The 27162-nt window shown below is 38.5% G+C and overlaps 1 protein-coding gene across 1 annotated transcript; it reads left to right on the forward strand.

The window, feature by feature from the left end:
• Window positions 1-1950: 1950 nt before the first annotated feature.
• mpzl1l (myelin protein zero-like 1 like) lies at window positions 1951-26177 on the forward strand. Its single transcript, XM_084940901.1, has 6 exons — window positions 1951-2094; window positions 8375-8556; window positions 11418-11628; window positions 14189-14318; window positions 18529-18634; window positions 21174-26177. Exons 1-6 carry the CDS (start codon window positions 2022-2024, stop codon window positions 21267-21269), a joined length of 798 nt encoding a protein of 265 aa, XP_084797027.1. The 5' UTR covers window positions 1951-2021; the 3' UTR covers window positions 21270-26177.
• Window positions 26178-27162: the final 985 nt, after the last annotated feature.

Raw genomic sequence — 27162 nt, forward strand, 5'->3', positions numbered from 1 at the left:
GGGTCAGAATTTGGCATGTATCTGACCCAATCAATCCCTTTATGACCACAGTGCACCCGTCTTCTGATAGTTGCTTTCAGCAAGACAAAGCACTGTGTCACAAAGCTCAAATCACCTTAAACTAGTTTCTTGAACATAACACTGAGTTTTGTGTATTCAAACAGCCTCCGCAGCCATCAGCTCTCAATCTGTTGGAGCACCTCTGGGATGTGGTGAAACAGAAGATTCACGTCATGGATGTGCAGCAAGTGTGATGTCATCATGTCAATATGATGAGGAATGTGTCCGGCACCTTGTTGAATCTGTGCCATAAGAAATTAAGGCAGCTATGAGAGCAAAATGAGGTTTAACTTGGCAAGCTGTAACTAATAAAGTGTCCCATCGCCTGCTGTCATACGGTGAAGCGTTACTAGTCTGTTGGAGTGCTAACACAGAGAGGCAGACAAGTATTCACACCTACCATGAGATTAACATAATAATGATAATTAATTATCACTAACATAATTAACCTGACATGCACATCTTTAGACTGTGGCAGGAAGCCCAGAGAGAGCTCACTCCGACACAGGAAGAATGGTGGATGCAAATCCACACTTAAAGACCCCAAATGACTTGTGGATTCAAACCCAGCCACTTCCTGCTGCGAAGGTCTGGTCAACTCTCCTGAAATCTAATCATTCTTACTGGTATACTAATAATATTTGTTTCCAGTGACTCAGCATGTGTGGACAATGCCAAAAGATAAGAGGATGGTTCGTATTTGGACAGGCACAGTTCCTCCAGTGCTCAGGTTTAAAGTTATCATACCGTGCCTTCATATCTTTTCCACACAGGTGATTTTTTTTTTTTTTTTTTTTTGCTTAGATATCTTGCCATCATTCATCTTCTATTAGAAGCCTTCCTTCATTTTACCTCCATACTTTTATGCATTATGTTGCATTCAGGCCCTGGAGAAAGAATTCCTCTTTTTAGTATGTATTTATGAGCAGATGGAGCTCTTCACTTCATCACGCCATCACAGGAGGGATTGTAATAAAATGTAGTAGTTTCTTTTTTTCTAAGCAAACTGCTGCAGACAGATTTTATAAAGATGATTACAGATCAGATATTTGAGCTGTTAGAGATTCAGGATTTTCCCCTTTCTGCTTCAGCGTGTGCAGACTGTGCTCCATCACGTCACCGATCCTGCCGACTTCAGTACAACATCGAGTGTACTGTGCTTTCTGCACAGCACCAAAAACACCACCATTATCAGTTACAGACTGTAGCTCCTAGGCCATCCTCACTACAGCATAACTATCAGCTGACTGTCATCTCGCTGCTTTACAAGCATCACAATTACACATGCACCACATCGTCAGATTAAACACCACTTGATCCACCTTTGTCTTTGCGGCCCTTTCTTTTCGGTACGTCTAGCCTCCCAGAACTTCTATTTGCTTTCTTCATATTTCTGACTAGCCCATACTCCTGCTGAATCCTTTTCTGTACTTCCTCATTCCACCACCAAGACTTCTACCCTTTCGTCCTCTTTCCAGACAATGCACCAAATACCTTCTTGACAATTTCCCAGTCATCTGATAACTCTTCAGAGTTCATCTCAACTCTTCCCTGAACTCTGTGCAACATTCTTCCTTCTTTAACTTCTGTTATTTAATTTTCACTTCCTTTTCTAGCTTCATTCTCCCCTGACTCCCCTGTGTGCCCCTCCCTCCACCCTTATATAGCACCCCCTGTTCTTCAGTTTAGTTTGGTTTCATTGAAGAGAAAAAGGTTTAAAATATAGCTGATACTGTTAGCCTCAGGCAGAAAGCGCTCACTTTTATTCATGAAATCCTCCTTTTGTTTGCTGCCTGTTGGTAGAAGTTATGTGTGGTTCGTCTGGTCGTTCTATAGGGGGCAGCAGCAGCCGCACCCATATTTGTTTGTACCCGCAGCGAAGAAGAAGAAACCACTAGGACAGTGGAGGGTGGAGGAAAAAAAAAAAAAGCGGAGCAACTACTCCTGTTTACAACCACATAATGGAGTCCAAATGGCCAAATACGATTCGCAAGCGTATATTATTTACTGGATTTACGCTTTGTGTTGTTTTGGGTGAGTGTTGAAGCCCCGCTTGGGTTAAATTTCCATTTGTAAACGTTTGAGTTCATTATTTTAGGTGGGATCTCAGGTTAGCAGGCTAGCAGCGTTTACACCTCTATTCCCAATCCTTTAAGAGTTAACACGCCTTTCTTCAGCCTCGTAAGCGAGAAACTATCTTTAAGACTGCCCGGATTTTTTTTTTTTTTTTTTACTGGGATATGGGTTAGAGACTCCACCGTATGTGAGAGACAGTGTTACAGAAAATGCAATCTGTTAAATTCACTAAAACCTGAATGGAGATTGGCACAGGATGGTGGCTGCCGCCCCTGGCCGCGTCGTCCTGCGGAAGGTGAAGGTGGGTTCAGGCGTGGAAAGTAGCGATGCTAACCAGCTGTTTAGCTGAAATAAGAGTCCCTGGGTGTTTTAAGACCCGTGCCGATTTGATTTAAATGTCCTAGTAAGGCAGGAGATATTTAAAAGTGTGCGCTGTCGTACATGTAACCAAAATTTAAAGTAAAGCCGTTTAAACGCTGATTTCTGAATAGAGCTTTTGTTAGGCGTGTGTCTCAACGGTATTTACGTGTCACCTGTGAAATGTCGTCTACTAATAGAGCTACCAATCAATTATTTTATTTACATAATCGAACAGCACACTAAGACTGTTTTTAATCTGCATGCAGGTGGACTAGCACAGCCTCCAGCCCCCGCGATAACGTCTCATTTCGTCGTTCGCTAACCGTATTTTGACCCAGATAACGAAGTATGTTAGGTACTAAACACTGTGTACTTAATGGTACACGTAGCATCACAACGGCAGGGACATGATTTTTGCGCGAAGTTTCGCTTTGGATAGCCAGATTTGCGTCACTATTATTTTTTTTTTGTTTTTGGCAGGAAGCACAATAGTGGCTTCGTGTTGTAACTACGTGTTACTGCAGCTGCCTGCGAGTTGGTGAGAGGCACGGACTGAAATGACCAGGGGCCCTCTATCTATTCAGGCACAGGGTATATGTGCCCTCGCAAAGCACACAGTTTGGTCGCATAGTAATATAAAAAGCTGTGAACTACAGCACGAACTTGCATTCATTACTTTGGCTAAGCCGTTTTGTGCTATACATTTAGCAGCTCAAAATGTGCATCTTAAGAAGGAAAACATACACTTAAATCTAATTTATCTGTAGTTAATTTTTTTAAAACATTTTTAACATCCTGAACATTGGAAAAATTATATTTGCATACAATTTGAGTAGTTTTAACAGTATGTGTTAGGAAAGTGTTGACTGTAATCCACAATTTAGTGTGTATACTTCATCCAGGTCTGAATGTGAAAGTATCAGTTTTTCTCTCAAGATAGTTCTTATTTGGAGAAAGCAAGACCAAACAGTGTGGAGCTGAGAGGGATGTTGTTTGGGGTTTAACTGATTTAAGAAAATGCACCGTCCAACATTTCACATGATGAGACAGTTTAAAACAAGTTTTTATGATCAGCAGGTTTCATGGGATATTAGATCTGTGATGTGGGTGTAGTAAAACTAAATAAATGTGAAAAGCATATAAATGAGAAATGACATAAGACCTAAAATTGAACCTTATGGTGTACCATAAGTTGCATATTCTTATTAGATAGTTTTTGGGGGGATTTTTTCTAAGAGATAAAAATGAAACCAAGTGGTTTGTCCCTGATCCCAACCCATCTATTAAAATCCTGGAATCTGTTGTATCGAAAACTGCTCTTATGTCTAAAAAGATATAGTGGCTTTCTGTCCCTTTTATGTTGTTTAAAAGAAGGTGTTTGGTTACCTCGATGAACCTCTTTTCTGTGCTGTGTAGAGCTCAAAAACCCTATTGAAATTTCTCCAAACTGCCATTTAGGCACACAAATGCTAAAGTGGGTTGAAACCACTGTTTCTTAAACTTTTGATGAAGGATGAAGAACTGAAGGATTGTATCTAACAGTTAACATCACTGAGACTGCTTAAAACAGCACCTAGGGTTTTAGGATCACCAGGTCTCACGGTTATATCCTAATGTTGTTGGCGTTGCAATGAAAGAACAAGTAATAAGAATAAGTAAATGTGGCAGTGAAACTTAATAAAAGTGACCAGCTGGAAGCATAAAAACAGAAAACACCATAGGACCTAAAACCGAACCTTGTGGTACACCACAGTTAATGTGAGCTGCTGATGTGTGAAGCTTTTCAAAAGAACTGAATTTCTGTAATTTGTGATTAAAAATGGTAGTTAAGAAATTGGTCCGAAGTTATTAAGAACTGAAGGATTAAGATTTCGTTTGTTTAAAAGATGCTCGACCACACTATGTTGAAAAAGCAATGTATACAGAGCGGTTAATAATCGATAAAACAATGATTTAATAAGGTTTGTGAAGAAAAATGTTGAACATGTCTCTGCCATCTAATATTTAAAAAGGCAGAAACAGTTTAAAACGGCAGCTTTTAGGATGACTAGGTCAAAGTATGTCTTTAATGCTGGTGTACAACTGAAAGAAGAAGTTCTAGGTTCACAAATAGAAAATTACACCACCTAAAAATTGAACCTTGTGGTAAAGCACAAAGTATGAAGTGCAGATTATGGAGAGCAACCTTTTTTTAAAAAGATGAATTCTCAACTCGAGCACTAGCAGGTTATCTTCTGCATAATCCAGCTGATTTTTTTCTTTTTTTAGTTTAGTTTGGCGTTTTGTTTTTTTTTTCCACTTCAAATTACATTTATATCATCGTTAGATCACTCGGCTTTTACAGGCTCAACATGATCTGGCATTTTAGAAAGGATGTGCATGAAATTGCAAATTAGCCGGCTCAGCAGTTGACAGTCACTTTATTTGATTTTGGACAGGATGTTTCTGTGAAGTGAGATTAAGAGCAGAAATCACAAACGGTTTTGCCAACCTTAAAAACAACTTTTAAAACTGGAATTTGAAGACGGAAAACAGTGTTCTGCTTTGAATCACAGACTGATATCATCTGACAAATACTTCCTTTCATTTTATAAATTATTGTGAGATTGCCTCAGCAGTGTGCTGACTATATGCTGCTCTAAGAGTTGCTTTTGCTTTTGTTTTTGAAGCACGGTGTTTCCCCGAGTCTAAATCTGTTGGTGTTCATTAAACAGACTTGGATCTAATGTCTGCAAGAGGCCGAGGCTACTTATTGCTCTGTTGCTTTTATACCTTGGCCTGCTAGCTCTTCTGATTACAAGATGTGGAAGTCACGTATCTCTGTTTGCTAATACTTGTGTGGCTCGATTTGTATATTCATAGTTGTATCAAAACCTTTCAAGGTGGCAAAAAGGTGAATGTACTGCCAAACATTTCCTACTCACAGCTGCTATGGTCAGGTTATTAATCATCAAGCTGTGCAGTCAGTGTTTGACATTTATCACACAGCCTTTTAAAGAACATTTGTTGCATTTATTTGTCTCCAATGTGTCCAGTATTGCACTGCAGTCTTGTTTCTACAATTTATAGTGTCAAAAACGGTTCTGATTTGGTGTTCAAGGTTGTGCAGTTAGTCAGGGTCACATTTGGGTATCTATTTTCTCAGCTATAAGAACAATCAGATTAAGTATCACATTATCTGATGCAGGTTGCCATGTTAACTTGAATTTAACAGATAATCTAATCTGGTCTGAGCAGTTTAGGTTTAAAATTGGCACCAGGTGCGACATTTTCACCAAATCATTCTAATAATTATGATCACAGTAAAAAGTGCTGGTGTTGTGAATGCTGGAAAAGCTTTTTATTAGCTCTGTGTTCATCGGTCTCTAAAAAGTCACACAGGCCTAGAGAACAGTTGGCAATAATCTGGCAACCAACCATTTGCTTGGCAAAAATGTGTGTTCTGCAATTGGTTGCTGGAGGTTGAAATCAATCACAAAGCAGGTGTTGCAATTGAAATTTCCCTGTGATTGCACCTGGTCGCTAGCAGATTGCCACAGTCACCGACAGGTCGATGAGTTACACGTAAGTCATCGACTTGTGTGCAAATATTCGTCAGCTACTAGCCAAGCGCTAGTATGACTTGAGAAAGTGCAACCCAAAGCCGGAAATGGTGAACATTGACTTAAAAAAACAAAAACAAAGTAGTGCCTTATTGCCGTAGTCATTTCAAAAGATGGAACTTTTTGCCATGTAGTTTCACTATGTCTCAGAGGGTATTCTTGGCGAGTGTTTGCAGACAAGTCTGCTTACCAACCACTCACCTGCTGGTTGGTTATTATACCTTTTTTTTTTTTTAGGGGGGTTAATCTGCTGTGTTACGCTGTGGCCACTGCAGCTAGGTTGAAGACACAAGTGTACGATTGTGTCGGTTTTTATTGCATTCCAGTACAAGAGCTTAGAGATGTACATATATACAGAGGGAGATGTTACAACTGTGGAAAAACCTTGCAGAAGAACACTCGGCAAAGTCTTGCGGACCTACGTTTACACCAGAAAATCTCTGAAAATTAATCAGTCTTTTTGTAGGATGTTTATGGCTAAAAATCTGTGAAACTTCAGTCTGTTTATTTGCAGCTTCAGTGCTGCGTTTTACAGTTTAAAAAAAATATTCTTTATATGTCTTTGTCTTATATCTTTATCTTTGTTCCTTTGATAATGTCTAAATGAAGCAGGCTCTGTCACAAGAGTCATGTGACTCTTGTGACATAGCCTGAAGCAGGAAGCCTGGTTTAGCAGAGACGGCTGATAATCACCATTGTGATACCTGTTAGGTTGTTTCTGAGCAGAGAAAGCCCGTGTTGCTCAGTTGTATGTCTCTCTTTACACTATGCACAACATCAAACACCAAGTTGCCTTTGATGCAGCCATAAATATGGGAATTGAGGATTCTGGATAAATGAGCAGAGCTGTAAAACCATCCGTCTGTTTTTCCGGTTACATGAAAATAGTTTGAGTAATCTTACAGGTGGCTGGATAAGATACTACCTCTTTCCACATCTCTCACAAACTGAAGTCGGACTAAAATCTGAGTCAGGCTTGTCTCGCTGCCTGTGACCTCACTTCAGTTGTTTATTTAGTGCTCTGACTCATACATATGTGTTTTCCCACACAGAGGCCAGCTAAGAGCAAGCAAGAAGTACTAAAACAACATCCAGCTCTACAGGACAAGCGTGAGGAAGTTTTAGAAGGGTTCAAAGATCAGTGGCATGAATGTGTTAGACCTTAATTTATGATTTTGGGTCATGCTCACAGTAATCGTTACTACCACTGCAGGGTTTGGACGAAATCTTTTTAATTAGGAACACTTGAATAATTAATTCAGTGAAATTAAAATTTAATAAGAAAAACAAACATGTATCCCTATGTGTATGTGTTGTGCCCTTTGTGTTGGGGGAAGCAAAATAAATCTTAATAATAAAAAAAACAAACAAACCCTTCAGCTCAGCACAGGTTTATTCAGGTTTAAGAATTTAAGAATACTGACTGATACAGATGTTTGGCTGATGAAGGTCGATGGTGCCATCTGCGCTAATACCAATCTAAGTTTTTACATATTTATAAGTGTCATGATGCCAAAGAAGTTATTTTAACTTCAAACAAAGCAAAATATTTTACAAACTGTGAAAGAAAACATTTCCTGCTAGAAGTGGTAACAACACTTAATTCACTACTTGAGGCAAAAACACCATTGTAGTAAAACCAGGCCGCAAAGGATGAGAAAACTAAAATGCACGACTCAGCTGAGCACTCCCTAGTTGGACTCCAAATGACAGGAAAAGCAAACAGAGGATTAAAATTACTGATGCAGATGGTAACGAGAATAAGAATAATAATGATTAAAAAAAAACCAATCCAAGATAAAACATCCCAGGTAGAAAATATTTTCCAATTTCAGTTTTATGTGACAAACAACTAATTCAAAAGCCCTTCTGCATGCACAAATAGTGTGCTGGAGTTGCATTTAATTGCTTTTTGTGGAATTTTATGTGACAATATTGTGCCGCTGCTGAAGAGTTACAAGGTTAAGTTTTATCAAAGTGTTAAGCAGGTACGTTATATTTCTGCTTAAATGTTTCACCACCTGGGATAGTTTTAGCAGTACTGCTGCTCTATAATGTTGCTGGTGAATGATGAAAAATGCCTCTTGTTTTGTTTACCTTAATAAAGGATGCTTTCTGCAAGTGACATTTACGGAGTTCCTAACCTAAAAACTAAAAAAATATGATGTAATTCTAAGGTGCATTGACCACACTAACTCGTGTGGACAGATTTTGGTTTAGCCCTGAACCCTTGCTGCTTTGTGTGCTTACACTTGTTGTTTTGTGTTCATAAACAGTCACAAGACCCACGTCTGCGATCGAGATACACGCTGATCCCGAGGTGATAGTACAGAACGGTACCACGGGGGTTCTTCGATGCACCTTTAAGTCCAGCGAAGTGGTCAGCTCGGCCACCACGGTGACCTGGAACTTTCAGTCGAGTCATCCCGACAGTCAGTTCTACAAATCTCCATACGTGGTAAGTCCCCGCTGGTTGTGTCCGCTCTGGGAAGATTTCCCACAGTTTTTAAGGATGTTTTCCTGCGATTGTTTTATCTGTCGTGACACAAGAAGAACGGATTCGGCTGTTCCCTGAGGGATGGGTGAGAGCACATTGTTATGATTTGGTTTCAGTAGGCTTTCAGTTTAAGCGCCAGCCTTTTTTTTTTTTTTTTTTTTTTTTTTTTTCTTCTTCTAAAAATATATCAGGTACAGTTATACTCTCTCCATGTACTGTCTTTACATATCTACATATTTGTTTTTATCTAATTTTTCCGTTTGCTTTCATCTGTTCATGTCCCGCTGCTATCTTGCTTGAGCATCGTAATTGGATCCCGTGGTATGCTTTCATTTTTCTCTTTAGTTCTTATAGCACTTTGTCGACTTAAATCTCTTTGTAGACTTTAGTTTTCAGCTACAGATTTTTCCTACAGTGTTATTTATTACTGCTGAGAATTGACTTGTGGTGAGTAGCTTGAACTTATTAGTGTATATTCCTCTAAAACTCTTAAGCAGCTAAAAAAAAAAAAGAGGGACGTTTGTGTGGATCATGTCCTATCTACAAAGGCGTTTTGTTTACAGTCCAGTCAGGCTGGGCGGGGCCTGTCTGTCTGCTGTGATCTGACTCATGCATATATAATGACATAGCTGAAGGGCCTTTAATTTGCAGAGCAGTCATGGCAGAACACATACACGCTGTCTACACTTTGAGCATGTTGTAACATCGAGCTGTGTATCTTAAAACATCAATCTCTCTGACGTTTCAGACCCATCATTTGCAGAATAAATACTTCTCTTCCTACAGAAATGATGCTTGTCCAAAAAAAACACCAAAAAGCTAAGATAAGGGAAAGCTGCTCAGTGAAGGAAAAAGGCTGTGCAGCAGTAATGTTGAAAAAAAAAAAAAAAAGGTATTTCTAGTACCTCAGATATTCTGTGATTAATCCAAATGTCAAAATTGTCCAACACACTAAGCAACTGTTGTCATTAGAGATGGCAGGATACCAAAAATTTGTAGTTGGTGCATGCGTTTCAAATTCTACGCATTTCAGTACAAAAAAAACAACTAATCAAGAGTGACCTACTTTGCCTGTAAACATCTGCAGGGCCGTCTTTGAGCTGCCTAGACAGGTTTGAGATGTTCCCTCCTTTTGTTCAAGACATTGTGCAGTGAAAGAGGTTCAAAGTTGGCTTGAGACCCAAACTTGACATTAGTGAGCAGCTAGGAAAACAAAGGGGACATGCAGGAAACGGTCCAGGGCGTCAACCAATAAGATTTTAAATTTAATTAGGCTGCATTAGTTTTGGCTTTCGGTGATTTATAAAAACAAAATTGCTGGGATAACATGATCATTTTTTTGCTTTCATTTTGACTACAAAGGAGAGCCTTTAATCATCGACTTCCATCCAGAGAAGAAGTTGTCAATCAGTACTGCCTAATGTTGCATTACTAACCCTTAAAAAATCTGAAATAAGCTGCAAGACAAATTGAAGCTACAGCTACAGTAACACAGCTTTCACCATTACTGATTGGTACAAATAATTACATTACAAGTTATTTAGTAGTTTAATGTTGGATTTTAATTACATTAATGCTATTTTTTGTTGCATTTATGTTTATAGAACTACAAGAATGAAACCGGTTTACTGAATAATTGTTAGCATATTTAATCCTTCTTTATAGTTTGATAACAATATGAAAGGCACTTCAGGTTCTCTGTTTTTCTACAAAAGAATCAAATTATCTGACATCAACTTTGAGAGAATTCTTTATTTATTTATTGTTGTGTTAATTTTTGAAGGTAAAGAAAAAACCTCAGCCATAATAAAGAAAAGGAAAACTGCAAAACAAAATTTGGGATTGCAGTAAAGAAGAAAATCTAGTTGAGTTGTGGCAAAAAAAGCCTTGTTTTTGTATGTGTCATGTCATTGTGACTGAGCCAAGGCCAAAGACCAGAGAAACAAATGACAGAGGAAAAACTGCCGTCTATGTTATAATCGTAGTAGCAGCAGCAATAGGTTCAGTAAGTTCAGTATCATCATACAATTCACATACGTGATGCTTGATGTCCTGTCAGTTCCACGTAGCACAGTGTGGCTGCAGTGAAGACTGTTCAGTGTGTAGGTGTCTTATGACAGCTGTTGTTCCTGTATACAGGAATATTAGTCACAGCCAGGAAACCAGTTTGTTTGACCTCTATGTTTACTAAATTATGGAAATATTTATCTATTAATTTATCTATGTCAAATATAAGAACAATATTGCTGCAGTGTCCAAAAAAAAGTCGTTTTATTTAGCACATATAAACACCTCAGATGTTGACCAAAGTGCTGGACGATGAGTAAAACCCAATACAAAAAATAAAAGGACAAAAAAAGAATAAAAATTATAATTTTAATAAATACAAATATAAAACGATGGTAAGAAAGCAGTAAATATTAGAGATTTTTGTTCAAGTAATTGTCAAAAGAATGTATTATTATTGTTTTTAGTACCTGGAGATTTGTTTTTTAATTATTGTACACTTTATTGCATTTTGTCTAAATGTCTGTTCTTTTACTTAATCTGGCATTACTGTACTTTTATATATTTTATTTAATAGTAAAAGTCCATGTTACAGTATTGCTTGGTCTGTTTTTGCTATTCGAAAACAAATACATTTAATCACATTGAGGGGAGAAAAATGTGGGATTGTTTGATCAATAAAATCAGGTCATTTTAGCCCGTTGCTCGGTGGTTGCTAGAGAACACGGCTGATCTAGATGAGAACCTTCAGGGGTCGGAGATGTCCCCATTTATACATGAGTACATTTTCACCAGCATTTCCTTCCTTTTTGTAGATTTTCTACTTTACAAGTGGGAGAGGATTCCCAGGGTCAGAGGAGTTCAAAGACCGCGTGCAGTTTATCGGGGACATCAACAAGAGGGACGTCTCGATACAGCTGAGCCCGACTTATTTCAGCGACAACGGCACGTTTTTCTGTGACGTGAAGAACCCCCCAGATGTGAGGGGGACGCAGGCTCGAACCGAGCTCAGGGTCGTGCTGAAAGGTGAGTTTTTGTCAGATTTACATTGAAATTAATGCACCAGAGTTAAATGTTGGAAATGTAGAAAATTTATAAAAAGAAAAATCAGTGACAGGTTGAGTTAGTGTGGCTGGGAAAGATGTCTTTCTAAATGCCTCCTGCTACTCTGCGGCCTTGACCAGACACTCGTCAGTTGTTTTCACCCACTCAGCAGGGCTCTGCTCACACACATGCTGATTGGATGGCGAGAAAACACAGTGTAGCACAGTGTGAGCCTCTGCGCACTATCGCTTGTGTTTCCAGGCAAAGAGGAGACTTTTCTGTTTCACTAGCCGATCAAACATGATGGACTGGATCGTGGCCATCTTAACCACAGTGTGTCGATTGCACCACCTGTAACAAGTTAAATCCTGGACTACTTAATGGTTTATCTAGGAATGCTATTGCGACATGCTTTTGTACTACTTGCAGTTCAAACCGGATTAACTGCAAACTTTCTTTGAATCTCCTGTTAGGCATCTGTAAACATTAGATCCATATCTCCCAAATTCAAAAGATAAATGAAAGACTGTCAAGAATAAAAGTGCTACTCTGCCTGCTGGCACTAAACAGCACACAGTGACGTATTTAGCTGCAAAAATGCTTTTCTTTTTTCTTATGGGCTCACATTTATTCCCTCGCATGCCCTAAAAAAATCGCTTATTACACGTTAAAATTGAGCATTATGTTACAGTGTTGCGTGTTCATATTAGATGTGGGTAAAGTTATTAATTAAAAAAACAACAACAGAGAAACAACGTTTGGTGACAAGCTCGTTAGAGATTTATTGATGCCATCCTGTTACAGGAAAAGGACGTTACCTTTGGTCTTTCATGAGAGCAGGTTTCCACTTGCATTGGCATTTTTGTGCATTGCAAAAAGGGGCACACGCATACTGTTTTTATATGCTGTGTGAGTGATAGACTAAACCCGTTCACTATGTCCCTCGACAGATATTTGTGTTATTCTCTCTCATATTCCTGATCAGACTGATTTGTAAAGTTGCAATTGCCAATCAGGAATGAAAAATGCAATAATTTTCTGGCTTTACCCCATAATTCACCAGGTTTTTGAGGCCCTTCATGCAACTTTAAATCACAGCAGGAGTATTTTAGCCTCTAGAGTGCATTGCGCCTTTTATGGACTGCTCAAATCACAGAATTTTGACCACAAGAACTGTGATTTCATCAACGAGTGGGTGTGACCACTCTGTTCCCTGCCAGAGAGATTGGGTAACTGGGCAACAAACATTATCCATATATCCCTGAAAGCAGCAACAGGTCCACGGCCTGATTGTCTGCTCTGTCTAATAAACTGCATGTACATTTACATACATAACTGAGGTCATAAATGACTCCATTTGATCAGTTAAAGGTGAAATTCATTAAAGGTACAAAATAAACGCATCGAATAGCATCAGTTAATGAGAAAAGACTAATAAATGCAAGCTATTCAAGCACACACGGCAAATCACTGCACAACCACTGTTTGTGTTCACTCAGCTGAAGACCACATGTGCATGTGATGGCTTGTCTGCTTTACATGTGGCTGCACCTCTTCGCAGGTTGAGGTTTTTCTTTGTACCAAACATCTGTATCTAGGAAGCAATAAAGAGTCTAAATAGAGCATGTGTGTTGTACTCGACTATGTTTTAGCCGCAGTTTCTTTTGGCTCTCACAATGAGCTGCCTTGGTATTGTTCCAGCTTTTGTTGCTCAGCTTTCAGTGATACGCCCAGCTGTGTTCTTGGTTTCCAGGCCCGGGGGTTCAAATTTTGTGATTTATTTATGGTAGCATAACTGTATTTCTACATGATAAAGGATTCGAGTCAGCCTTGTGCTCACAATCTTATTTTTGTATTCTGAAATCCACTTTTTACTTTAAAATTATTATTCACACACGATTCTGTTTATCTTCACACGCTTTGGCTCTAACAAAGAGCTGCCTTAGTGTGGTTCCAGCTTTTAATACTACTGGATACTCAGGTTTAAGCACCACTCCCATCTGTGATGTTAATTTACAGGAATGGGGTTTAAAAGTGTTTTATTTGTAGTAGCGTAGCTTTATTTACAGTGACTGGGTGATGTGGGTCTTTCACATGAAGTCTAATTTGTTTTAGTTTGGAGGACATTCTGAAATCCATTATCAAACTAAGTAAGATGAAACTCTTGGGCAGTTTTGTCATAATCTGTGAGTAATTAGTCCAACATTTTTGGAAACTCTGGACCACTTTAAAACATTACAAAATAGTCTGTTAGTTGACTCAAGACTTTTGCACAGTCCCGCAGAGCTGTTGGCCCTTCAAAAGAAGCCAGTTGAGATGTTTTGGGTATTTGGTTAGGATGGCTCCTGGGTGCCTCCCAAGCATGCCCAACTGGGAGGAGACCCTGGAGTAGACCCAGTACCCGCTAGTGAGATGCCCTGAGAAAGCCTCAGAATCCCCCAGGATGAAATGTCAGGTGTGGCTGGGAATGTCTGGAATATCATGGATGTGTGGACTGACCTTGAATGTTCTTCATTGTGTGTTTTTTTTCTTTCCCCCCCAGAGTCTTATTCGCAGAACAACACTACGTTTATAGTTGCAGGAGTTTGTGGTGCTTTATTGGTGCTTGTGCTGATTGCTGTGGCGGCCTGCATTGTCATGAGGGTACTTCACAACCGCCATGATTACGAAGGGTAAGTGAGCCATTCAACTTTATGCTGTTCCAGATTACCGATGACCTCAACTGCAGTGAAGCTGCAAAATTTTCAAAAGTTTAAAAACTATATTCAGAACCTAAAAGTAGCTTCACTCTCAACGCCAACGTTATGCAGTTATAAGCTGAACGCACATTTAATAAATGTAACACACATGTACACGTGATAAAACAACTATTTGGTGATGCACTCATATATATCCAGACATAGTCGCAGTCAAACTCTTGTTAGTTTATTTATTTTTGTTCTTAGCAGCTTTAAGCTCCATATTTATATTATAGATATAAAAATATGAAGATACATCATGAAGAGCAAAGTTTTTGAAGTTGGTAAATACTGAATACTACAATTATATGATTTACACCTTTTATATCTGTACTAGTAGTTTCACTATAATTGTGACACTATCATTATATTTAAGTATGAAATATTGATCTTGTGTGAGCGATGCACACATGATAATGATGTACATTTTTCTGACTCGCCAATTCTACTTAGATTTTTTTTCAGTATAATTAATTAATTTCGTTCTCAATGTGACTCAGTTACTGCAGTTACTTTTTTCTGTTTTCTACAGAAAGTAGTTAATAGTGAATTTTGTGTGTTATTTAGTTATTTATTTATCGTTATAAACCTGGATCCATGCAGGGTCCGCAGGTGTTCATAAATACAGTTTAGACAGTATTAAAGTTTAACATTTCTAAAAGATTTGAGAATATTTTGTCTTGTGTGCCACAGACAGTGGTTTCATCTGTAAAATCCTTTATATCTACAGCTGTATGAGATGTTTTAAATCCATAAAGTAAGTGCTTCATCCCCACATCCTGTAAAAATGACCTGTAACAATAATGATAAACAGCAAGTGGTATTTTAATTGATAGCTAGCAATGAGAATATGTTAACGTTAATCTCCCGTGAATACAGAAAAATACCCCCACTGACTGACTGAATTATAATTGGGTTGTTTTCTTTGGTTATTTGTGTCTGTTGATAGTAACTTTACCTGATTTGTTTGATGTTTAATGCTCACATTATGTATTCATTATACTGATGTGAAAATAATACTTGATGCTGTTAAAATGAAAGGTAAGTTAAACAGATGATACTGGTTTCCTGAATCATTGTTTTGTTTTCAGTAATATTTCACTTGAGAGGTTGTTTTTTTTCCCGTTAGACCGGTAACCCTCTGTATAGCTCTAACACTTTACAGTATCTGGTGTTTGGTGGGTACTAATTATTAACACGTTTGTTTTTAAAAAAGTGTCAACTCCAGACTTTGCATGCCTGAGGTATTTTTGACCACGTCTACCTCGCATGCCATAGAAACTCTTTCTTCATCTGAGGTATAAACAAAAGAGCCACAAATCTGAGAGATGTCCCTCTTGTCCATCAGGAAGGTCTCAATGAGAGGCCAGGTCTGATATGCTGTCTTTTGAGAATCGGCCCACATTTTTAAAAGGTTTGAACACTAAAGGTTGCAAAGCAAAAGCTGCACTCGCTGAGAGGTCTCTCTTGTCAATGCAGCTGCAAATTTCTTGTTGATAGTTTTGTGCTCAACCTTGAAATTTGTGGAGCCATGCCAGTGCTAATGCTTTGTGTGGAAACAGTTCTACTTCAGGCACCAGCACTGGCTTCTGACTGAGTAAGAAAAAAAAATCTGGCACCTTCTGCTTGGCTGCTGAGTGGGTTGAGCCTGTGAGCTGAGCTAACAGGGATCTGTGGGGTGGCTGTTTTCACTGGTGCCAGTCATTTTTTCCCCTCCATTAAATTGTATTAACACCACTAACTTCACAGCAACACCTTCTACAAGCATGTTGAGCTTGTTGCCATTTAATATACGCATTGTCGTTTAATGCATTTATATGTAATTAAGTAACCTGGTTACAGTCATTTTCTCCTTTAGGCAGATTTACTCTTTAGAACAGTTTAATGTTTAATGTAGAGCCATTAACCTGCTATGATGCTGTGATGTCGCGCAACAAAACTTGAAGTTATACCTACACTAACCTATCCGATCATCCTGACCCTCATTTACATAGAATAAAGAATACTTTTAATTAATTACCGATGTACGTAACATATATTAGCTGAGAAGATAAAACTTTAATTCTTTAATTCACTTTTTTGACTATTTTATAAATAGGACAAGCTAGAGGCAGCGTAGTCTCCAGGCCGATGGAAACAATTTAAACATGTAACCAGGTTATTTAACTGTGTAGAACTTTTATCCATCGTTTGCCACTAACATACAAAACTAAACGGTCTCTTTCTCATCTGTTTCAGTGAGACTAACCCATCGTCAGCTTTTTTCCCCTCATGAAACATGTTTATTTGACAACAGTATTTACAGATTTTTATTTATTTTTTTTGGCAGTGTTCAGTCATCTTAATGGGCTTAAATATTGGCCTCTCATTGTTCATTTAGCATTCATGTTGTTATTTTCAAGTAAACTGCCTCTCTCCCCTGTTGCCTTTACTAGAGTTGCACTGATTGGCTGCTTGACTTAAAAGATTTACAACCCCTAGACTGAGAAATTAAATTGTATCAAATAAGTATTGATTCAAGCACAAACGGATTGGCATTTTATTGTTTTGTCTGTTTTATGTTATAAGTAAAATTAAAATTGAATACATTTGTTGAGAGGTTTGATTGAGCTACTGATTAAAATCAAAAATATTTGGTTTACTCTTCATACTGAGGAAGAAATAATAAAACTTAGTATAAACATTTGTTGATGTATTAATTGATCAATCAGTCTTTGCTTTTATGTGATTAACTGTCATTAATTAAGATATCATTACAATAGAAGAGCATCTAATGACTGGTTATGTTATGTTTGCACTAACTTTTTGTAAAAGTATTATTAATTACTAATATTTATCCATAATTTAGATGAGCATATACTCTAAATCAAGTAATTCAGATGCGGTACAGTAAGATAAACAATGGAGAATGTTAATAAACCTTATTGGGTTAATTTCCATTGTTGTACTTCTGCTCTACATATTAAAACAATTGAATCAGTGGCTGTATTTGTTGCCCTGCTCATTACATTACATTCAGCAATACTGATTGTTTTAGTGTTGAATGTTGGAAAATAGTAAATGTTTGTACAGTTTTCTAGAGCCAAAGCACAGACCTTCAGATTTCTAGATAACAGTTTTAATTAGTTAAATAAAAAAAATAATTTTATTGAGCCAAGAACCTAATCCGTAAGCTCTCAAATGGAATAAATTCAGTATCAGAGAAATCACCAGGCTTCACATTCAGATTATAAACCACATATTACAAATGATAATGTAATATAAGATCTCCCACATGGTCACACTGGGGAAAACTGGTCGGAGACGTGCAATGACCCAAATTATTGCAGCTGTGTGCAGTGAACTTGCAGTCTTGTTGACCTCCTGGAAAGAGATTTGCAAAGACACTAGTTGGACTCATCAGTGCAAACTTACTTTGCTTGATTGCGATGGGTTGGCAAGCGGTGTGCATTTATAAATTAGATGACAGTAATTTGCAAACCTTTGCTAATCTGCCTGAAAGCAACTGCAGTCCGTTTGAGTCGGATCACAATTGTTTGGAGACCAGTTCTCCTACAGATGAGCTGTGCAGTTGGCTTGCGACTGTAATTGTCCCAACTGCTTGCCGCTGGTTCAATGCAATCACTAAGCAACTACGAATATTTTTGTAGTCAAATTTTCAGTCCTTTTTTTCTTACTAGTGTGACTGAGCCACAATTATTACCTTGTTGTTGTTGTAAAAAAAATTCAAAACCGAAAAGGGAAAAAATGCAACTATCACATAGATAAAACTAAAACAGCTAAACTGTTATGGATAGAGATGGAGATAAGGTTTATCTATAAAATTAAGGAAGCTAAATTATATTACACTATAAATTAAGTACAAAATTATAAACTGTAACCTTTGTGCTAAAGAATCAGTCATAAAAATATTCATCAAAATATATTAATTTGGATTTTATTTGATTGCAAATGTGCTTCCAAAATTGCAGACCCACCAATCTGATATGGTCTAAATCCCATCGGTGCACCTCCAGTCGGCACTCAGCTGCAGCATTTCATGTTCTCATGTCTCATGATTTTGTTTTTGTCTTGTCCATTATTTGTGTTCGTCTCACTTTGACTGTGCACCAATGATTGCTCGACTCCGTTACACCTAAACTAGCTGTACGTCCTTGGAAAGCGTGAACTCTCAGGCTCCGCAGCCTCGAAAGAAGGTGGAGTCCAGAGTGGAGGGCTCCAGATCTACCAGTCCCTCGGGTCCGCTACAGGTATGAGTTGGGGGACGAAGGGAAGGAGCAAAAAACCAGTGGCTGCCTCTGTTTTACTGGAAGGTGGTCACATTTATGTGGACAACGTATCCAAATGCAACTGAAAATAACTTTTTATCCATCCGTAATATTTAGTTCTGATTTTATATGAATTTTATTTGGTACGTAATCTTATTTTCAGTTGTTTCCATTCATGTTTTTTATTGTTTGGCCAAAAAAAACAACCTAAAAAAGGGGGGGGAATATTAAGAAGAAAAGAATAAGAAAAAAATAAAGAAAAAAAAAATAATAATAATGGATTGCATTTATATAGCGCTTTTCGGGACCCTCAAAGCACTTTACAATACCACTATTCATTCACTCTTACATTCATACACTGGTGGAGGCAGCTACAGTTGTAGCCACAGCTGCCCTGGGGCAGACTGACAGAAGCGAGGCTGCCATATCGCGCCATCGGCCCCTCTGGCCAACACCAGTAGGCGCTAGGGTAAAGTGTCTTGCCCAAGGACACAATGACCGAGACTGTCCGAGCCGGGGCTCGAACCGGCAACCTTCCGATTACAAGACGAAGTCCCAACTCTTGAGCCACGATTGCCCCAAATGCTATCGTTAGTTCACTTTTTTAGACATCATGAACAGTTATTTATCAGGTGTTGCATTTCTTGTGTTTAGCTAATAGACTGAAATTTTCTGATGTGTGTTCTCCCTTTATTGATATTTCTCAGATTTATCAGCTGAATAATTGATCTGTTTTAGCAAATCAAACAGTCAACTCACCCTGAGAAATCTTTAGTGGGCTGTCTTAATACGACAGAGAGCAGAACCAATCTTCAAACTTGTGAGTGAATTTTGCTTGAAATGAAACAAAACAACAAATTGGATTTGATTTCTAAAGTGTGAGTGAAAGGTGGCAGAATAATTTAACAAAAACTGAAAAATGTAGATAAAATGTAAAAGTTATTTACAAACTATAGAGCCCCCACCCAGTCTTCACAGTGAGAATTTATTTATTTTTAATCTTAGGACAGATTTTGACTATTTATTATTTTTAGTGAAGTGTTTCCTCTGAATAATACATGAAGGCGGAACTCCCGCCCTTGTTGCAAAAAATTTAATTTCTGCTATATTTAAATGTGAAATCGCCTTTCATCAAAATCACTTAAACATGATAATAAGTAATATTAGAAAAATCAGTGTCAAGCACAACTTTTACATTTGTCTTAAGGCCAGCATGTCATCGGTTTTATCCTGATCAACCAAACAACACTCAACAATTTTAGGTTTACTGTCCAAAAAAAAAAATCGTATTTTCTCAGTAATAGTTATGTTTGTTATTATTATTTTTTATTTTTATTTTAAAAAGAAGACTAGACTATCCCATACAGACACGGAACTGCTGTTCAGTTTTCGAGTCTCTTAAAGCGTGGCGTGTTTTTGGCTTTGTTTTGGGGGTTTTCCCTTTAAATTGGTGTTTTGATAACTTTTGCTCTACTTTGCAGTACTTTTTTTTAACCCTCACAATAACATTTGCATTTTCTGTGACCCGTGCAGAGCCGTTTTTATGATACAGTATCGTGTATTGTGCAGCACGTTCCCAACTTGCGGCTGCGCGGGCACCGGTCTGCACCATTTATATTTAGGAAGAGAAACAGAGGAGCTGGTTCACCAGCTTTCTCACTGAAAGACGCTGTCACTGTAATTATGACTGCACCCACTGGATGACACAGCTGTCTCTGCGGCTGTAGTCACGGCTGTCACACTCTCACTACACTGTACTGTATAGTCTGCGTGCAGTAATGATCCCGTGGCAGTCCTGCACTTTTGTAGTGTATTGGTCACGCTTCTCTTTAGGAAGCACCCAAGGCTTTAAATCTCAATCACGGCAAGTCTGAACGATTACCAAGGCCAGCTGTAGCTTGTCCCTTAAAATCATCTTAAATGCAGTAAGATGAGATAAAATATTCAGCATCTATCCCAGAAGTTTGGAAACTATTGTATCACAGCTAAAGCCTATCAACCGAATACAAAACATGAGGTGCTAAAGAGTTCCTCTTCCTGTCTTTTGTGAGACACATGTTAAATACTTGTATATCGAGTGATACTCCATATTTTGGCAGTGTAATGTTACTATTATCATTATTACTAAATTTAACCAGTGCCAAAGCTGTTAATAGGAGTGGGAAGGAAATGTGGAAAAAACTAATGTAAGCCACTTTTCAGAGGCCCTGTAATTGCTAAGTAATTATCCAAATATGGACTAATTATCTAAGCCTTTTTATCTGTGTGTGTTGCCCTCACATCTCCACAGCTAAGCACTAATTAAGTCAAACTATAAGAAGCTGTTGTCTCCCAATCAGAAGCTCCAACAAACAAACAAACAAACAAAACCCACCTAGGTTTCTGACTTTGGGCTTCTTTAATAACCCATGTGCGTAAAGTGATATAAAGGTTGCCGTTTATTATTTTCTTCTTTCTGTATCTACTTGTGTCATTGGCTGACTGTGTTTCTTTCCTGCTCTGCATCTCATTTGTCCTCCAGGGCCCGGTGATATACGCCCAGTTGGATCACTCAGGCAGCAAAAACTCCTTCCATAAGATGGAGCCCGTGGTCTATGCTGACATTCGTAAAAACTGAAGAGGAACCGGGGACCAAATAAAGAAAAAAAAGTAAACAAAAATCCAGTAAAATATGAGACCTCTCTATCAGCTGCTCTTGGGAAGGGTGGGGATATCTCAACAGGGACACAAGTGGTGCAGTTTCTCTCTCTCTCTCTCTATTTCTCTCTCTTTAAAATGTTGTCCTCTGAAAGCATGATGATATTATACGATAAAGTAATGTCTCCATGTGCTTTGTTGTAAAAACAAAAGAAAAAAAAAGCTATGAAAACACTCCAAGTCGATGTTCCACCACTCCGTTACATCAAAACTGTTCTCCAAAAAAAACCAGGGGCACACATAAAAACGAGAAAGCCTTCGGTTATCATTCCAAGTATTATTTGTTTGTTTTGTTTTTGTTCTTGTAGCTTTGTGCCCCCCCGTCCCCCATTAAAGGTTTAGCAGGCTGTTGCACCAACTCAACAGTCCTACTTAAGATGCTCACACCTGAACCGAGTGAGCCCCGTTTAATAAAACGAAGCAAAACAAAAAACATTGGTGCGTTAAACTGTTTCTTCCAGAGAGAAGATGACGTTATAAAGCAGATATTTGAACGATACTCTCACTGTTTGTCTTACATCGCCTTCTCATTCATTGATCACTTCTGCCGAAACTTTGGTGCTTTTTATTGGCCGGTGAGACTGGTCTGAAACTGTAAAAACAGCAACATCAGTAAAGATCAAAGAAAATCTACCAACGTCAAAACCTCAAGTTACATCTTTTTGTTAGAAACGGCAGACTGTAGTCGTCACAAAGTCGCACCTGTGCTCTCGTCTGATCCAAACTGTGCCGCATTTAGATCAATGTAAAGAGATGTAGTGTGGTCCAATGTGTGCTCACAGTGTTAAAAGTCCCATTAATGAGCCGGGCAGACGCTCCACCGTTTTATCCTCCTTTGTTTACGGGCTTCTGATCTCTGCGCATCTCTGTCATCCTGAAAACCCGATTGGTTCATCAACAAGTCAGAGTTCAGACTGTGCAAGTTTTTCCTGTTCAACTGAAGTGGTGTGTATGACACACTATGACTCACTCCTTCAGATAAAATTTGTAACTTCTGTTCACAGAGAACAGCTTGTGCAGTGCTTTTGGACAAATTTCAACCTTTTTTAAACTCCCATCTAAACGAGGAAAGAACCCCTGCATTCAGTGATCACTGGAATATTAAAAAGAACGTAATTTGTAGAATTAAAGCACAAATTTTTTTTTGCATCTTTACAAAATGTGAAACTTCAAGCTGCTCAGTCCTGATAGCTAACACAATGATCATCCCAGAGGAACAAAAAAGAAAGTACATTTACCGATATTGTTTCTATGCTAAAGAGTAAATATGTCTCCCAGCATAGTGCTGGTAATACACAGCGTCAGTTTTTGTCAGTTATGCCACACTGCATGAGATAAAATGACCAAAGTTTGTGCAATGTGTCATCTCAGATTAGAAAGTAATTAGGGATAATATGTGTTGTCTGAACTCAAACCCAGTCAAATTAAAAAGGAAAAACACTACTTTGAGTAAAAGGATTAAATCTTTAACAGCAGAAGAATAACTTCTGACTGAAACGGCAACATTTTTTTCTCCTGGTGGAAGTTTAGACGTCCTGTACTGTGAGTGAGCGGTGACCCTTAAAGCGGACTCGACCTGTACTGTAACTTCTGTCTGTCTGCCTTCATATCTCATCGACTTTGCTAACAGCTGGTGCAACAGTCTGCCGAAGCCACGGCTCCCTCTCCATCGTCTGGCTCTTCCATAGTGATGTTGTTCTGTAGAGGCGAGTGATGTAGATGTCGATTTTTTTTTTTTATTTTTTTTTTTGTTGTTGTTGTGTTTTTGTTTTGTTTTTTTACACCGCCTTCGGTAACTTTGCATGCAGATATAATGACATCTAAAGAATAACTTTGGTACTGCTCGGCTGGTTTATTTAATTTTTAAGAGCAGAAGCAGCTGTCTGACGTTGGTGTTACTGTGAATGCTTCACTTCTCTGTAAACTCCCGGCATGTCGTTGTGGTACCGGTAAAGACGCCGCATTTAGATTTTCACCTCAGTGGAAAATTCCGTACGTTTAAGTTTCAGTTGCTGTCACTTTTTTTTATTTTTCATTGTCCCAGTTGTGTACATATAAACACATGGACAATGCAACCCAGGTAGATTTATGTGATTCCTTTGTTTTTATTAAAGAGCCATGGGCAGTTTATTTCTTTATGTTGAAATATGCATGTTAGGTTCAATTGAGGTGAAAGATCTCCTTCCTATGAAAACTGGGAGATGTTATTTTGTGGAACAATACAGACATTTGCATGCAATTTACTAACATAACACGCATTATTATGAGACTATCCGTCCTCTTTTTCTTATTTATGCATAATATAAAGCTCTGTGTTTGTCAAACTAATGGGCCAAATATCTAATGCCAACACTTTCCGATTTCAGATGCTTTAAATACATTCCAAAACTTTTGTTTTCTTCCAAAAAGCCAAATTTATGTTGTAATTTCTTTGGTTTTTGTTAACGCGAATATTTGTGTTGCCATCTTGATTCCTTCAGCTTCGTCTTGTGATTCCAAATGCAGTAAAACTCCATGCTGACCAGTGTTTGTATATATTTCTTGCTCCTCGTGTAAGATATAGTGCTGTTATACTGTAACTCATTCCAGTGTGGTATGGCTGTGGATGTCTTTCCTGAGAATGGAAGCGGTTTGCTCGAGAAAGTTGGTGGCATGCTTTGTTTTTCTTACTTAAGTCTTAATTATTTGTCACCAGACACTCTGACATGTGCATAGAGCGCCTGCAAGAAGTGTCGCAACACCAGCCGGTTTAAAGGGCTCCGGCTTAAGTTTCTTCAGCCAACAGTCTGAGCAGAAAACACTAATAAATGTGGCTTGATTAAAAAAGCCTTTAAGTCCATGTTTGTTTAACATGGTGCAGAGGTATCCTGCAGAATAGTTTGGGTAGGCCTCACATTTGCTCTTAAAGCCTAAATCCTTCAAGCGTCCTTTAAATGTTGAGATCCAGAGGAGTTATTCAAGTACGATACTTTTCATTTTATACTGATGAAGGGTCTGTATCTCCTCTGTCTTTTTGCAAAGCCAGAAATTTATCAGCAAGGCTGTAAAGCTCATCAAACGCCTGAAACTAAAATGTGTAAGAGAAACCCAACTTTATTGACCTGCTGGGGCCAGTAAATAAAGTTAATTTATTGGAAATGGAGAGGAAATGTTTCCTGTCAGTGTAACCGTCGTTTAATCAGGGTAAAGGCGGCGCTTAGATGTAGAAAATAAGAGGCTCTGCAGAAACGTGGACCTGCAAGGAAGGCTGCCGGTACTGACGATGATTATTCACACTCAGTCACATAGAACCTGACTTGTAAAAATTTATATTCCCCAACTGGTTGGAGAGTGGTTGCCAGGTGCTGCACCACAGCTGATTGCTTTGGTTGCTATTAGATTGCATGGAAGACACCAACTTGCCTGTAACGCTCACTAAGTATTAGTGCAACTAGTGTTTGTCTTCAAAGTAAAAGTTGTGCTTTACTTTTGAAAAGTAAGGCACAACTTTTACTTTGAAGGTGAGCCTTCTCCGTTTCCAGTTTCCGTTGCGCTCGTCAGCTTCTGCACCACTTGGCGCGTACTTGTCGAGCATGTATAGACAGCTTGGTGTTTTCTGTGCAGGCTACCGTTGACCACAGCAACCTGTGAGGTTTTTGGTGCAGCACCATGTGACTTTCTGCCACCATCCACAGCCAATGAACAGCCAGTTGGAGATTACCTATTTTTCCCTATTGACCAGTGATTACCAGGGGGTTACTGACTGGTTGTTGAAAATGTACATGCTGTAATTGTGTGGACTGGATTTAACTTCATCTGTTAGATTTGTGCCTAATTGTGAATGTTTTCTTTGACTTTTTAAAACTAGTGAAGTAGTCTGGTTAGTTACCGAGGAAACCCCTGGGTAAAAACAGCCTAACGCAGGCCGACAACCAAGCCTGTGTTTTCGGGACAGATTTGACAACTGTGGTGAAAGAGGGTTTCCACAAGGAAGGAAGTGTTTGTTAGACCTCTTCAGATGTTTCCGTGTCTGCGCTGACACATAAAAGGGAAATTACTCACACGTTTTGTATATTTATCCCAAATTTGTGAAATCCTCTGACACAGCAGTAAAACTTAATGGGTCATAACCAACTTCAGGCTGAAGAAATCCAGGCTTTGGCCGCTTTGACCCGACTGTGGTTGTGACATCACAGCCAGCAAGCACCGCGATGTCTTCCATCTTTTCCTCTCTGTTTCCTTTTTTTGTTTTTGGGTTGTTTTTTAAAAACACTCTTGTTTGCAGCATGCATTTCAAACCAAAACGAAACAGCCGTGTACAAACCGTCAGCTGCTGGTCGCTTTGCTCCTAATTGTGACTCATTGCAGTGTTTAGTGCCGTTGTAGAAATCGTGATGTAAACTATAAATTATGAAAGATTTCCGATGTGACGGAGCTCGCGCGGTGGCGGCGTTTGGTGTTCTGATTGGACGCGGGTCTTAAAGTGCGTGCTCGGTGTTTATCGATGGTAAATAGTTGTGTGTTATTTGAGAATCGTTTGGTATGTTATGTTGTAAAATCTGCACTATGTCTGGCATAACAAAGACAACAAAATGCCCTGTGATTATTATTATTATTATTATTTTCATTCGTCTCTGAATGACTTTGGCCTCTGTTTGTTTACCGTCTTTAAAACTGGAATGTTGTACATTTAGTGCCTTTTACATTTCATCAGCTAACTTGAACATCTGCTCAAAATAGAAATAAGATTCATTTATTTTCCTTTTATTGTATGTATTTTTTTATACACATAATATCGCCTCTGTATCCACTGTTCAAATTTTATATAAAACTTATTCCTGGCCAACTATCCATGTGTTTCTGTTTATTATTATATTATACTCACAAAACTGTCAGATTTCTCTTCCATTACTTTTTTCCCCATGAATATTATGTATGTTGGTTAGTTTTAAACTACTGTGTGTAAATATTGTGCAAAAGTCTTGAGCCACCCCTCATTTCTTCATGTTTTGCTTCCATGAAGCCAGACTTTAATATTTTTAAAGTGGTCTTGAGCAATAGTTCACATACCTTTGTGAATTTCTTTGGACATTGGCTTCTTTTTCACTCATTTTCAGTCCAGTCCTTGCACCTGACCATTTTCACAGGAATGTTTTTTGTTTTTAAGCCACTTAAAACTAATCCAAGTCAGTCAAACATATAAGAAGGCACCGAACCCAAAGGATGAACCTGTGTTGTCGACACGTAGCTTATCAGCCTGATTTGATCCCATTTCTTTAGCAGAATGTATAAAATATGCCAAAGATAAGAGTAAGAGAGCCATAACATTGTATTTTGGCACCAACAAGATGATTCTCAATAAGCTATTGAATAAAAACTTGGCATATCTTAGGATAAATTAATGTCCCAAGTAATGCAACCTTAAAAATTTGAGGAAGTAATTCTCTCAGTGGAAGGGTGGCTGTCAAGAAAGGCTGAGGTATGGCCCATGTTGGGCCCATTACACAAGAACTGGACTGAAAATCAATAACAGGCTTGATGGGGTCATGAATGTAAATTTGTTTTTTGGTTGAAATTGCAAAAGAATACAGAGGAGGTCAGAAGAGTGAGTGCCTACAGTAGAAGCCGGCATATATTGGCTATATACTGATACATTAGATTAAATGAGAATTTAAAAACTGAAGAAGAGACGTGAGAAGCGTCTTTAACCACATTATGTGTTGATTTTGCGGTTTGTCCACCAGAGGGCGCTCTGCAACTGTACTGTTGGCAGCGCTTCATAGAGATCAGGCAACCAAAACCCAAAGAACAGCTTTGAATGCCCTTCAGGAAGC

This window comes from Perissodus microlepis, chromosome 10, assembly GCF_051167445.1.
Source record: "Perissodus microlepis isolate ML-2025 ecotype Zambia chromosome 10, ASM5116744v1, whole genome shotgun sequence".
NCBI classification, from domain to species: Eukaryota; Metazoa; Chordata; class Actinopteri; order Cichliformes; family Cichlidae; genus Perissodus; species Perissodus microlepis.

Bases quoted from the DNA above. Each gene is read 5' to 3' on its own strand.
- mpzl1l (XM_084940901.1), top strand. From the start codon at position 2,022: ATGGAGTCCAAATGGCCAAATACGATTCGCAAGCGTATATTATTTACT. The intron at 11,629-14,188 runs GTGAGTTTTTGT...TTTCCCCCCCAG, and splicing joins GCTCAGGGTCGTGCTGAAAG to AGTCTTATTCGCAGAACAAC. The intron at 14,319-18,528 runs GTAAGTGAGCCA...CACCTAAACTAG, and splicing joins AACCGCCATGATTACGAAGG to CTGTACGTCCTTGGAAAGCG.